Source organism: Cryptococcus depauperatus, chromosome 3 (assembly GCF_001720195.1).
Source record: "Cryptococcus depauperatus CBS 7841 chromosome 3, complete sequence".
In the NCBI taxonomy this organism is placed as follows: Eukaryota; Fungi; Basidiomycota; class Tremellomycetes; order Tremellales; family Cryptococcaceae; genus Cryptococcus; species Cryptococcus depauperatus.
Genome location: NC_089470.1, coordinates 304460 through 318162, shown reverse-complemented (window position 1 = coordinate 318162; position 13703 = coordinate 304460). Strand labels below are relative to the sequence as shown.

Below are 13703 nucleotides of genomic sequence, written 5' to 3'. Positions count from 1 at the left end.
TTCAAACTGATAACAAGACTCAGTGTCGAGCCACAAAATTTAGATAGGCATAAGGACAGATGGAATGTTATGAAATATGGCAGACAGAATGGATGTTGAGAGGGCAAAGGATTGCAGCGCGGTAAAAAAGCTGAAGACAGACACAATGCAGGTACTCAGACTACTAGATAGGATGGCGAGATGCATGTAACGTTGATACAAAACAAGCCAGCAAACTCTTTACATCTTACATCAGCATCTTTTTTTGATATGATTAGAGACGCTTACAGATGTCGTCAATATCAGCCTCCTCAAATTCAACTCCTCCTTCTTCACCATCACTAACTGCACCCTCCTGGCCTTCAACAAGTTGAAAGTCTTTCAACTCGCCATATGTCTTGAGGTTTCGTGCTTCGTCAGGAGTGTATCGGTGAATGACATCTGCACGATCGTCTTGGAAGTCTCGGAGGGAGAGAAGGATAATATCACCAACGACAATCCAAACCTGAGTACCGGGTGAATGAGCGTCTTGGAGTGATTGCTTCAGAAACGCAGTGGGCAACACACCTTCTTCCTCATCTGACCTCGGATCTGAGCCAGACGACTTTCGCCATCCTGGCATTTGGCTTCTAATCTTCCGTTTCCAAGCATCTTTACTACCTGTGCGTACTCTTCGATTTTGAACCAACTATGTCAACGCTGGTCTTGTAGGAGGTTCATCGACCAACCTTGACCATCTTCTTTGAAAACAAGTTCTCGCTTATTTTCTCCATCCTCTTTCTTTCCACGGCGGTTGTTTTTGCCACCCTTCATTAAGTAACAACATTGTGGGCAAAATTGTACAGTAGATAATGCGTGATTTGTAACGTGACGCCATTAAGAAATGGAGCGTTTTCAAAGTGCCATTTCAGTTTTGAGAGACAAGCATTCAAGAGCAAGCGATTCCTATGATCAGTTTCTTCGTTCTATTATTGACTTGACAGGTAAAAAAAAACAAACTTTTCCCTTGTTCTACAATTCCTCATAAGCGGGAGCTTGCCTTCATTTTCATGGTTTGCACTTGCCTTGGGCATGTTTATCTATTTCTTGCTATATAAGACTCGAGTTATGTCGAACGGACAATAGCCTTTTACTCTGAACGTGCAAAAGCGAAATAGCTTGTTAGTGTTAATCTTGAAAAGAGAATTGACGAAAAGGACAATGGCAATGGATGTCTCTTATGGCGCGCCTAATGCAGTTTCAATGTCAGATGCTGACGAGCCTAAATTGGCATCCACAACTGTGAGATGTGTGCCTAATAAGTATCGTTTACAAAAGTCAATAATCACCCAAGACTATTTTTATTTTATCTTTCAATTTTGGCTTATTCGGCAAAGAACGAAAGTGAGACCAGTGGCTTCTATTTTGCGGCTTCCAAGCTACTATGCCCTCGACTAGAAATAGTCCTCCATCTCCACATCCTTCTTTGCGACCAAGACCCACAGTAGCAGATGTGTCCATCGCTCCCCGCCACCGGCTAAGGGATGGCTCAAGGAGAAGAGGAAGAAGCACAAGTAGCAGTGGGAGTCAGAGTGGAAGTGCCTCAAGTACTTCAGGCGGTGATTATACCACCATACCAGGGACTGCCGCTGGAAACGGAATGGCTAATTTGGAAGGTTTGTCGCAAATTAATTACGCTGCCAATTCCCTTTCCACTCAAAGACGCTGTCAGCTAGATTTGGGATTACATCGTACTCATACAGGTCGTGGAACACCGCAAGATCCTCTAGAAATCAATGATTCGGACAACGAAGATAAAGCAAGTCAAGGTAGTATTGTGGCAATATCGCCCGATACTGCACATATGCGAAGGAGATACTATGGGCGTGAGGGGCATGCGATCCGCCCTAGAGTCATTGGATCACCTCTACCAAATATGCTGCTTTCGATGCCTACACAGGGATCGTCGACATCTTCAGAAGAGGGCGATACTAGACGGTATACTGCAAAAGAGAAAGGGAAAGGACGGGCGGAGCCTGTGACTGTTGTTGTGTCGAGTGATGAAGAGGACGAAGAGCCTGTTGGAGTTGTCCAGCCTATCAGGATTAGGAGCATTGTCTCCAGAACTCGAGGAGGAAATGGAAAGGTTGAGGAGGACCACTTACTAGGCACTGGCTATAGTAAGTGTTACAAGTCTAATTCAATGACAAGACTAATCAAAATCAGCATGTCCAGTATGTTTCAATGCTCCCTCTCCAGCTGTCATGACGCCATGGTATTTGTTTCTGTTTATGCAAAGACTTTTACTGACTTTTTCCTTTTTAAGCGGCCATATTCTGTGCGCTGGATGTTTACACTCCTCCCTCACAGCAGCTATACGCCGAAACCCAAACCCGTATCCTAACCCATTTGCAAATCGCACAGCGCCAAACCGGAGTCGTGGTCGAGGACGAGGGGGTTACTCACTTCGCTCATCAACAATGTTCACAGCTGGTCCACAACCGGCCCACTGGAATTTGGAAAGTCTGCGCAATGCCTATCATGATAACAAGCGCAGAGAGTTAGAAGAGAGTCTAATAGAAAAGGACATTTCTCCAGAAGATAGAGCGGCGATGGTGGAAATGTTTATGACTGATGATGGGGGTGAAAATCCATGGATAGAGATCAAAGAGGTTTTGAATGGACTGTGGAGACTGGGATCTGGCTGGGTCGCTGAAGGGGAATGTCCTGTGAGTTCACCTTTCAGTCTGTTGGATAAAGATATTTACATTTGTGACAGGTATGTAGAAAGGCTCTTCCAGGTGGATATGGGCCACCAGGAAGTGGGATTGGATGCATCATACCTCTCCAGGCCAAGCTATCGCGGCCGGATTAGTCACATTGAGTTCTCTGGATCATAGCCACATTTCTGTACTATACGCATTATGCATAGACTGGGCAGAAGATGAAGTTGCGGCGATCGCCGCATTTTTTTATCCATGTAACCAAAGGTCAAGAATTAAAAACGCCGACGGGCAAAACCGGAAATTTGCGTAGGCGGCAAAGTGGAGGTCTGCCGAAAGATTGAGTATGTGTTGTAAAAAATTATTTATTTATTTATCGAGATTGAAATTGAACTTGAATTTACTTCTGAATTCAAACCATTACAAAATCTGGACTCCATCCATCCAGCCATTCAAGACACAGACTAGAAGGCCTGCCGAGTGATATGGCGAGATAGTAGAGACAATTTACTCATTGTAGCATATTGACCATCAGCCACCATGTTTACAAAAGCAACGTACGTATTGTACTCCGTTGTAGATGCCTTGTCCTTGCTTACTTGCTTCTCAGTGCACATCTACGCCCGTTCATCCGTCTTCCAACATCTCATTCAACAGCGTCTCCTGACCACTTTACCGCGAACCCTTCTCTGCTGCATCACTTGCCACAGCATGGCGCAGGAAACGCAATCGTCGCACAGGGACAGCATTCGGCACAAGCAGGCAACTCTGCAGGGCACGCTGGTAGGGCAGGATATGGCGGCGGAGCAGGAGCTGGTGGAGGCTACACCGTGAGCTTGCTCTCATAAAAATGGCGACCATTCTTGACAGTTGCAGGGCCACGCGAGAGCTTTTCTATCGCTACCACAAACACAAGGCGCATCGGTAGACCCATCGCTTACGAACCATTCGGATGAGAGGCAGGATCAGGCACCTCTGAACGCATCGTTATTGCTCAAGCGCCGTCCGTCTCAATCACCACGGGTTGTCACTTTGAATGATTCGGTCAGAGTCAGGCGAGAAATTGAAGCAAGAAAAGGTGGAAGAGAAGTTAGTGTGGTTGATATCGAGCCCCATCAGCCTGCGAGGCGGCGGGAGAGTATTGCGGATTATGCTTTTAATCTTCCTCAATCCCTATGTCGACCGAATACACCATCGTTGAGATCAACGTCTCATACCCCACTAGATCTTTTGCATCTCGGTCTCCCCCATTCTCGATCACTGGGTCTTCGAGCTCTTTCATCAACGTCTGCTCAAATAGCGCTTGGAGTTGAGGATGTGGAAGCTGTAACAGACATGAAGATCATTTCTCGTCATGTTGAGAAAGCCACCCGTACTCTTGCTAAATCCAATAAGGTTTATATGGACCTTGCGGGTCAGTCTCACGCTACCGGTCAGCGCCTTGGCGGCGTAAGGCGCAATTCTACTGCTGCCGTAGAAAGACCTTCTCTGGATCAGCCTCCGATTGATTTTGCATCTCCCCTAGCCGTTGAGCAACAAACGGATCACAACAGAAAGATTGCTCTCATCAAGGCCTTTAAAGAAGCCAGAGAAAACCAAAATATTCAATTAATCTCCAAGCTCATCACGCACTATCGCTCTTCCCGGACTGTGCCCCCATTTTCCCCTGATGCTCTTCCCGGTGTTCCCGAATTAGCGAAACACTACCCACTTCCGTCCAATTTCTCATTAAGCGTCTACAATGCTGCTCTCCATGCTCTAAGTGTTACTCGAACTCCAGGACAAACCATCGCACCGATTCTCGAGATCTACAATGAACTTCTTGAAAAAGATCTTGTTCCAGATTCTGTTACATATGGCTTTGTCATTCGTGCTTTAGCTTTACGAGAAGCAGAGATTGCAGAGAGCAAGGCCGCTTGGGAAAAGCAAAAACTTTGGTCGGAATGGAGATCTAGGTTGTTGGGCGATGATTCTTGGAACAGAGACCTGGCCAAGGAGAGAGACGCTACTATCCAGACTTATCTCGCCGAAGGCAACCTTGCTTCGGCCCTTAAACTCTTCCGCGCTGCAGCACTTACCGGTCAAGCGAGAAAATTCAATGTAATCGTTTATGGTGTTCTGCTTGATGTCATGGCTAAGGTAGAAGATATTGATCTGGTGACAATGACCCAGATATTTGAACATGCTAAATCACATCAAGTCAAGGGGCTGATTACTCTCTACAAGCATATGTTCACGGCTCATGCGAAAATCGGCAATGTTGAAGAATTTAACAACATATGGCTAGAATTCAATGCGCTGGCAGAAAAAGTGCAATTGTCCGAATGGGGATTAGCAATCAATGAACAAAACACTATTCCCAAATTGAGGATTGAAGGATTACAGAGAGATACATGGGAGATTGCTTTGATTTCACTAATTAAGCTTGGCGAGCTGGGCAAAGCATTCGAGGTTTTTGGAGAGATGCTGGCTGCCACAGAGAGTCCCTTGTCAGAGAGCAAAGTCCCTGCAGTCACTATTAGAACATGCGGCGAATTTGTGGTTGCACTTGCTGAAGCAGGCGAGCTTGATTTGGCACTGGAATGGTATGATAAGTTGAAAGGATCAACACTCTTCATCGAACAAGCACCTCATCGATTCCATCTCGAATCTACATCTGCTGTCGTTGACAAGTTCATTCTGAGCGGTCGATATACTGATGCCGCTAGATTGGTGAAAGACTGGAAAGAATACAAAACGGAATTTTTATCTAGAAGTTCAAAAATTACAGTGCAGAACCGGATTTGGAGACTTTACTGTGCCTTTGTCTATAATGCTCGTTCTTCCCCCGAAAATGCTGCTGAGTATCTTAGGAATGCCCAAGAGATCATTGAAGTCATGCCATCTCAAATCGACCTGCGTCCTGTTTCCGTCCATCTTTCCTTGCTTGCCCAATCAAGATCCCATACTCAAATGCCTGCGGTTCTTGCACCTTATAGAGCACTCAATCTCAATGCTCATACTTTGAAAATGCTACAGCAAATAAGCGAAGATACCTCAAAGTATGAGATACCTGTCAAGTACCGAATAAAGATGATTGAAGCATGGGCAAGACATGGTGTTGTTATGACCGCAGTGGTGGCTGAGAAGCTTGTAGCTGCGTATCTCTCTGAGCGCGCTTCCAATACGGTGGATCAGGTTGGCCTTGATAAGAATGATTTTTTCACTATTGTTGGAGCACTTGCAGTGTTACCTCGACAGAAAATTGAAAGCGGAGAGTTTGATAAGGCGTTTGAACTGATCATAGCCGATATCGCCCAGGTTGATGTTGGTGAAGACAGTCAGATACGGAAAGCCAAAATCCATCAAGCAGTGCAAATATTAATACAAAATTTGGTTCATCGATTCAGTTCACAAAAAGCTTGCGAAATGTTGACCCCAATCTTCGGGACAGAAACTGACACCTTGGTTGGATCTGCTACACCGGAAACGAGCTTTGGTGCAAATGTGTCGTCTGATGCATCTTCACCCATGACATCTACCACCTCTCAATTATCCTCCCCAATGCTTATCTTTTCTCAACTTCTTACTTCTAGTATCGATCGATTCACTCAACGCAATCCACCCATCTCGGTCCTCGAAGCCTATGTTCTTCTCCGCAGCGGCCTCTCACAATCTCAAGTTCCACGACTTGAAACAATTCTCAATTTGATGGACCATCTTGCCCGACATGGGGACGAACCTAAAGTTCGAGAGTTGTATGAGCTTTCTCAAGTCGTTTTGAGCAGTCTGGTCAGACCAGAACTGCAGGCGCAGAGCTGGCTTGCCACCGAGAACGCAATACTTATTGCTTGCTGCCACCTTGGCTACCTTGAAGAAGCCGGTCTTCACCGATCTGCTATCATCCAGGCCGGTTTCTCTCCTTCTGCTGACGCTTATGCGACCATGATCGCTTCTTCTAAAGATACTACCGATGATGCCCTTATTGCTAGAGAAATGTTTGAAGAAGCCCTTGGTATGGGAGTCAAGCCACATTTATTCCTTTACAATACGGTCATCAGCAAACTTAGCAAGGCTAGGAAGGCTGAAGCCGCCCTCGAGCTCTTCAAGAAGATGAAACAAGAAGGAATTCGGCCTAGTAGTGTCACGTATGGTGCTCTTATCGTAAGCAATCATTTACACCAAGTGTTTAAATAGCTAATTTCATCAGAACGCATGTTGCCGAGTTGGAGATGCGCTTAGCGCAGAAACTTTGTTTGAGGAAATGACTTCTCAACCAAATTTCCGGCCTCGTATACCTCCGTATAAGTCAGTCGTTTCCTATTAGACTCGCATCGTGAGCTGTGATTGACACTTGAACCTAGTACCATGATGCAATTCTATCTCCAGACCCAGCCCAACCGTGACCGTTTCTTCCACTATTACTCTGAACTACAACGCGCACATGTTCATCCTTCCGCTCATACCTACAAACTCCTTCTTGACGCTTACGCCACTTTAGCCCCAAGCGATCTTTCGGCAATGGAGTTTGTCTTTTCTCAACTTGTCTCCGATAAGACGGTCAAAGTGCAAGGCACCCACTGGGCGAGCTTGATCAGCGCCTATGGGTTACATGGCAATGATTTAACAAAGGCTAAAGAAATATTTGAGAAAGTTCCTGAGAAGGGCGGAGCGCATGATCCAGTGGTCTGGGAAGCTTGGCTGAATGTGCTTTCTCAAAAAGGTTCCATTGAACAATTGGAACAAGAGCGGCAAAGGATGATTGATAGTGGTGTTCAACCTACAGCTTACGTGTTTAACGTCCTGATCAATGGCTACTCCCGCGCAGGCAACATCACTCAGGCTAGACAAGTGTTTGAATCCATGGGAGACTCTATTTCTGGTGTTGCAGCACCTAATAATCATCCTGTACTTTTAACCTCATCTGGACACGCTAAGCCAGCGACACACACTCCTGAAACAGGCGTTGTTTACCGCGAACCATCTACGTACGAGGCGATGATTAGGGCGGAGGTTGCCTGTGGAGATCGGACAAGGGCAGAAGAAGTGTTGAAGCGCATGGAAGAGAGGGGATATCCGGTAGCTGTGTTTTTGAGGAGCAAAGCCGCTTTAGAGGGAGAAGCGTTGAAGTTTCATTAATTCTTGATACACGCTGCTCAGAACTGTCAAGGCAAGAATATCCATCTTCTTACTTTGGAGTGCTGAATACCCTAGGATATATGATATACACCTAAGAGTAACATCCATTGAAAACAAAAACAGTGTATAATACTCAATTTATGAATGCATAATGTTAGATATCATCTTCATAAACGAGGACTTGGAAGGGCCAGATGGGTGCTTTGGCTTTGATACTGAGTTGATAGGCTTTGGAAAACATTCGGACTGGCATTCCGGCACCTCTTCTTGCGAACAACCCTTCTACAGTGCAATTACGTTGACTATTTCTGGTAAAAAAGACCATTTACTACAACTCTATTCTTATTCTTCGTATCAGGTCTTCTAACTCAAATGTTATGAAAACAACTGTTATCTCTATTGTTGCCATCATTGATATTCCTACACTCACACTGTTACTATAATGAGAAAGAGAATTTGTTATGTTTGTCCAAGTTAAATCAATTTGTAGCTCCATCCAATTATGGAGATTATTCACGTTAGATCAGCAAAGGCTTTACGTGAGAAGGGAAAAGGAATGACAGTCCATTATGTTGGTTGATTTTATTAAGTATACGCTCAACCAGCATCCAACAAAAGAGGGCTGGTTTGCGAGCTCAATGTAGCACTCAGCCGGAAGATGAGTAAGTTGCTTGAAAGGTAGCAGGATCTTAAAAGAAAAGTATATTGGCCCTGCAGATATAAGAACAATCCTAGAACAAGTTGAGTTTATTCTACTAGAGATTGAAAACCATTATTCTCGAGATTAAGATATTAGTACTTTATATCGTCAGTTTAAATACGGTAATAGTTGACTGATGTGAAGCGTAAGCAGTGTTAATCCAATCTTGTCACCAACTCCTCTTTATAGATTTCTAATGTTCATAATAGATCCTGTCACCAGTCATTATAGAAGCCAATGTCTCCAAATTCAAGACAAGCTCTGGTCCACAATGTTCACAAGCTTATTGTACTTTTGAGTATATTCACAAGTGTGTCAGAACCTTGGAATTATGACATGGAATATAGCCAATAAATAATAATGCAACGTAGATTGCATTATTGTGACCTTTTGGTACAGAGCGTGGATATTAATTATTGGTAATATTCATGACAAAGTGATAGCTCAATGTGAGAGGAGGAATGATAAGAGATATACATTTGACCCGAATATGCCGCATCGTTTTAGCATTATTAGTGGAGCCATTGTTTGTATTGATTACCTTGGATGTCATCAAGCCATTCCAAATATTGCATTTGGCAGTAAGATGATCACTAGAAAAATGTGATTCAATCCTCCCGTTATCACAACTCTTTCTTGGGCTCATGATCGGACGGAACAGCGGTTGGTAACTCAGTTTCAATTTCGTCTTGTTGCCTTTCGCCAGATCCATTCTTGAGTTGCTTCCAAGGGTCAGCTTTGGACTTGGATTCCAGGTCAGCTGCCCATAATGCAGCGCCTGTGACTGTCGTGACTGTGAATTAAATGTATCAATAACCGCTTTTGGAGTGATTGCAATTCAGCTTACAGGTCATCATTATGGAGACAACAGGAATTAGATTTAGAGCGGTGGCCATGGTTCCGAATCTGGCAACAAGTGAGCAAGCTGTTGAGAAACACACTAAGAACTTACGCGAGGTAAGAACCTCGTCGTTTCCTGATAAAGTCTTGACGTTGATCCATGTCAAACCCTTTAAGTTGGAAATAGCGATTGTGGAAACTAGGGCCTGCTTTTAGGCCATTATACCTGTCATTGGAATGTAGTCAGTCTCAATGACCACCAAATATCAAAAAACTTGCCCAAGGAAGAAAGCGGTTCCTACAACTGGGACAAAATTGAGAGGAAGGGTGAGAACATATCGCACAAGATTGTCCTACGTGGATGAGATGCAGCCACGCCTATGAAGAGCTTGACCTACCACACTAAACCCTGACAACGGCTTCGCCACAAGGCTACCCAGCTGTCGTGCTTTGCCCCCTGTGCTAGAGATTTGTCTCCCATGTTCTACCAGCACCTGATGTCCCTTTTGAACCATTACCTAGCCTTTTGTCATGATGACATCATATCAATTTCCTAAGAGTAACTTACAGCGTCAAATAGATCAATGCTGAGTTGGCCCATCAAGAAACCCCGAGTCAAGAAGAGCAAGATGACAAACGCCTCGCTCAAAACGAGAGGGATTGCCAGGATGAATGCTTGAGAAAACAAGTCAATAAGCCAACCATCAAATGATACCCTAAATAACTACAAAACGTACCCAGAGGCCCAGAAACAATGGAGAGAACAGCGACCTGGGGCAGGTAAGTAAACATAAAGAGGGCAGCGACGGTCGCAACAGAAAGCAATATTCCTTTTCCAAGAGCAGGTACAAGCGGCTTGATCAAAGACGGGTCTGAATGACCGTTCAGCAGGAGACTAATCCATACAGGCCTTGATTCTTACGCGAAGTTAGATAGGAAGCACCCTGCAAAGATACATTCCCGTCATTACCCTTCTATCCACATATTCACCTTTCGAGCTCACCAATAACGGATAGAACCATGCCCCGCTGCCGATACCCTCTTGTATCGTACAGCCAACTTCTTGTACTTGATGCTTGGCAATCTCAGTGACCTTTTCTTTGGAGGCATCGAGCTTTTGTGTGCGCTTGCGAGTTTGTGGGGATGACATGATTGCGGAAGAGATTGTAGAAATGTAAATGAGAAATTGATTTTATCTACTCCCAGTTAACAGTAAATGTCATGATAATAATGACGTAATTGGAGCAGCAGATTTTGTGCCTGAAATGCTGCCTCCACCTTGAAGGTCCAGCAGCTTTAAAAACATCCAAGTATATATTGTAGCTTTCCATAAAACAGTTTGTTACAAGCAATTCGTTAAACTTAATCTTTGATGGCTTTCAATCCATTTTGAATGGGAAAGGTAGGAGAGGATGTGTCTGCCAATAACCCGAGGTGAAGAGAGCTTTCCGCGACCAGGTGAGCATAAAACATGAGTGTGACGTCAACGGGTTGGATAAAAGCTGAACTGTGATAAAGATGAGCAGCAGAGGTATCAGATAGCCAATCTTACATCTATTGACCCCATCTACGTCCATAAATCCTTGGAAGATATCCTTTTGGTAACCTCTGATCAAGTGGGATTCTTTGTACCTCGTTCATTCTTGGTGAAGCACTCGGGATTCTTTGCAGATCTGGAAACTTTGTTTTTGAAGGAAAGAGGCGTATCTTTTGGACCGGAACAAGGTCTCAGGAGTGCGAAGGACGACGTCGCAGTTAGAGAGCTGCCTTCAGCATCCTCCCTTCCTCTTCATCTCATTCTCGACACTTTTAGAGCGATGGAAACGGTAGTTGCTGAACAACTTCAAGCGTCTCCAAAGGTCAAGAGCTCGCGTGGATATCACCTACTGTGGCCAATGGCTGATATACAAGAGGCGTTCCCACAAGCTCTCGAGATTGCCGACGCCTATCAATTTGACAAGTTTGCTGTTGCTTTAGTGCAATGTCTTCCAGAATCTATATGGTCCAGCTTTCTCCGTGCAGTCATGAGCTTGGATGAGCAAAGAGTCAAGAAAGCTACAGCCAAACTTCTCCCAACCAGGATGCGGAGTATTCCTCTAGAAGCAAAGCTGATACTACAGCTGCATGCTCCCGCTTACCTCACACGTATTCGACTTCTCCAATCTCTATTTGATCGAGAGGTGGAAAGGCTGAGGTCTTGTTGGATAAAGGAAATCGTATCTGATATCCAATTCCTGCCCAAGAGTTGCCATAATGACAGCACAAAATCTCACAATGTACCAGGAATGCTCTATCAGTCAGGTGAATCATGTACTAGCAATGTTGAAATGCACGGCTCTGCTGCAGTGGAGGCTGCTTTTCAAGAATTTCAAGAAAGGGACGACGGTGATGAGGGGCTATGGCCGGCGATACAAGAAAGACTTTCAAAGCTGCTTGTTTGTAAACAATGCCAACAAAATCTCTATCAGACACTCCACAGAACCTGGAACAGATACATGCACGAGTGGCGCCCTAGATCATCCCGCAACATGTGACAATTGACAGTGGATCAAGCCATAGTGTGAAGCCTCAAACGTTATTCGGAACAATGCCAAAAGTCTTTTGTATCATGATCTCTTGTTTCCTTGATGTTGACCATAATCTCGAGTTCATTACCAACGTTTTCCGGGTTGATTGACATCTCATTGTACCCTCTGTCTTGCAGATAATTACCTTGTCGAAACACCCAACTCCAATTCTTCCAAGTATTCTATAATCTGCAATTTTGACGAATCTTCAAAATTAGATTTGTGGCGCTTGGTAGGTAGCTGCCATGGTTTACACCGTCTGTGAACATTATCAGACCTTGAGCTACCAACCTTATACATTATCAAGATGAAAATAGGCCTGATGCAGCCATTTGAAAACAAAAGGTGAACCCAAGAGTGATTTCTCTAATTACCCAAGACTATCTTCATTAGCAGATGGTTTCAAAGCCTAAAGCAAGGAAAACAGTATTACATGGTGGATCTTAAAGTTACCATAAGTTGTTGAGAATGTATAGATTTTTCTTGTATGTGATGTAGACATGCCGCACGACTTTGTCATTGATTGTTGGACATGTCTTGAATGTTATAGAGATACTTTTCGTTAATTTCTCATGTATGTGTCAAAGTGCACTCTTGTATACAACTCTTTGTTTCCAAAAAAATGATACCTTGATGTTTTTTTTTCTTCAGAAGATGTAGTTTCAATGTGAGTACTATTCAGCCATTTCAATATGTCTGTAGTTGAGAGTTTGTTCCAAGTCCAAAGAAAGAAAAATATAACTCGCAAAGAATCGCCTTTTCATCAGACAAGAAATACCAAAGACAACTAGATTTGTATTTTCATTATGTTTAAGCACGGTGTTCCATCGCTGAGACGTACTTTAATGTGGACAATTCACTATTAGGTTTTATGTTTTGTCGTTGATGACTGACTCATCATCATATCGCCCATCCATTCCTTGGAAAAGTCTCACATCCAGTTCTGCGGAGACAAGTCTTTGAGGCTTGATACAACACTGTTAAACCATGCCGAACACAGTGTTGAGTGAAGTGAGATGAGTAACCGTCTTGTCTCTGAATGCCACCATTGATAGATAGCCAGATCATGCCTATATGTGTGTCTCAATGCTTCCAATTGCCATACAATAAGCCGTCTTTTCTCCAAGTCAATTTTACATTATCCCTATTAGAAAAGAAATGCCTAGGGTACTCGCCAGCAACCATCCTAAGGGGCCATGGATAGAATAAGTGTTGCCGCCTAAGCTGGCATTCGAACTGTTACTTTCAGAATACACTTTCAAGCTATTGATTTCAAACTGCAAAAACAGAGAGCGACTGTCAGCAGATGATGCAAAAAAAAAGCCAGCACACCTACATAGGCAGTACCATAATTGGAGGCGTTGAGAACATAGGTGGTATAACAGGTATGGGTTCCCTCCAGGCAGGACATCCAGTGGTAGAATGGATACTCGACTTGCCAGCCTAGTCGCTGCTCTTGCAAACGACTTGTCAGTATCCATCATTCCTCAACATCAATTGGAAGCTCACCAAGGTGATGTCAAAAAAAACAAGAGATTAGTCGCCAAAGTATTCGGAAATATCAAATCCGTCTAGGGCATAAAAAACACTCGGAGTGCCCAAGTTGTTTGTATCAATCTCACTGCCGACATTGTTGATGGCATCGGGAATATCCGATCGCTTGAAGAACCAGGTCGAGATGCCAGCGTCTGAGAGCTGAATGACAAAGATACTTCCACCTACGACAGAGAAAGTAGACTCAGAAGAATCATAATTGGTTATTTGTGGTGACACATCCCGAATTGTCATCGTCTTTGT

General features: G+C 44.1%; 6 protein-coding genes across 6 annotated transcripts; 3 read left to right on the top strand and 3 right to left on the bottom strand.

The window, feature by feature from the left end:
* Positions 1-163: 163 nt before the first annotated feature.
* L203_102410 (translation initiation factor eIF-1A) lies at positions 164-1052 on the bottom strand (the record flags this gene model as incomplete). The annotated part of the gene is made up of 7 exons (XM_066211836.1): positions 164-217; positions 268-357; positions 419-484; positions 547-650; positions 708-786; positions 979-990; positions 1044-1052. The coding sequence occupies 7 exons, from the start codon at positions 1050-1052 to the stop codon at positions 164-166; spliced, it is 414 nt and encodes a 137-aa protein (XP_066067933.1).
* A 350-nt stretch (positions 1053-1402) lies between these two features.
* L203_102409 (uncharacterized protein) lies at positions 1403-2833 on the top strand (the record flags this gene model as incomplete). The annotated part of the gene is made up of 4 exons (XM_066211835.1): positions 1403-2138; positions 2185-2233; positions 2285-2687; positions 2738-2833. 4 exons carry the CDS (start codon positions 1403-1405, stop codon positions 2831-2833), a joined length of 1284 nt encoding a protein of 427 aa, XP_066067932.1.
* A 388-nt stretch (positions 2834-3221) lies between these two features.
* L203_102408 (uncharacterized protein) lies at positions 3222-7799 on the top strand (the record flags this gene model as incomplete). Its single annotated transcript, XM_066211834.1, has 5 exons — positions 3222-3238; positions 3292-3511; positions 3558-6824; positions 6871-6968; positions 7025-7799. 5 exons carry the CDS (start codon positions 3222-3224, stop codon positions 7797-7799), a joined length of 4377 nt encoding a protein of 1458 aa, XP_066067931.1.
* Positions 7800-9122: 1323 nt separating this feature from the next.
* On the bottom strand, positions 9123-10489 carry L203_102407 (uncharacterized protein; the record flags this gene model as incomplete). Its single annotated transcript, XM_066211833.1, has 9 exons — positions 9123-9292; positions 9347-9405; positions 9452-9565; positions 9619-9692; positions 9738-9857; positions 9908-10014; positions 10077-10211; positions 10262-10283; positions 10343-10489. The coding sequence occupies 9 exons, from the start codon at positions 10487-10489 to the stop codon at positions 9123-9125; spliced, it is 948 nt and encodes a 315-aa protein (XP_066067930.1).
* Positions 10490-10751: 262 nt separating this feature from the next.
* On the top strand, positions 10752-11873 carry L203_102406 (uncharacterized protein; the record flags this gene model as incomplete). The annotated part of the gene is made up of 2 exons (XM_066211832.1): positions 10752-10797; positions 10858-11873. The coding sequence occupies 2 exons, from the start codon at positions 10752-10754 to the stop codon at positions 11871-11873; spliced, it is 1062 nt and encodes a 353-aa protein (XP_066067929.1).
* Positions 11874-13039: 1166 nt separating this feature from the next.
* Positions 13040-13317, bottom strand: L203_102405 (uncharacterized protein; the record flags this gene model as incomplete). The annotated part of the gene is made up of 2 exons (XM_066211831.1): positions 13040-13183; positions 13243-13317. The coding sequence occupies 2 exons, from the start codon at positions 13315-13317 to the stop codon at positions 13040-13042; spliced, it is 219 nt and encodes a 72-aa protein (XP_066067928.1).
* Between the last annotated feature and the right edge of the window lie 386 nt (positions 13318-13703).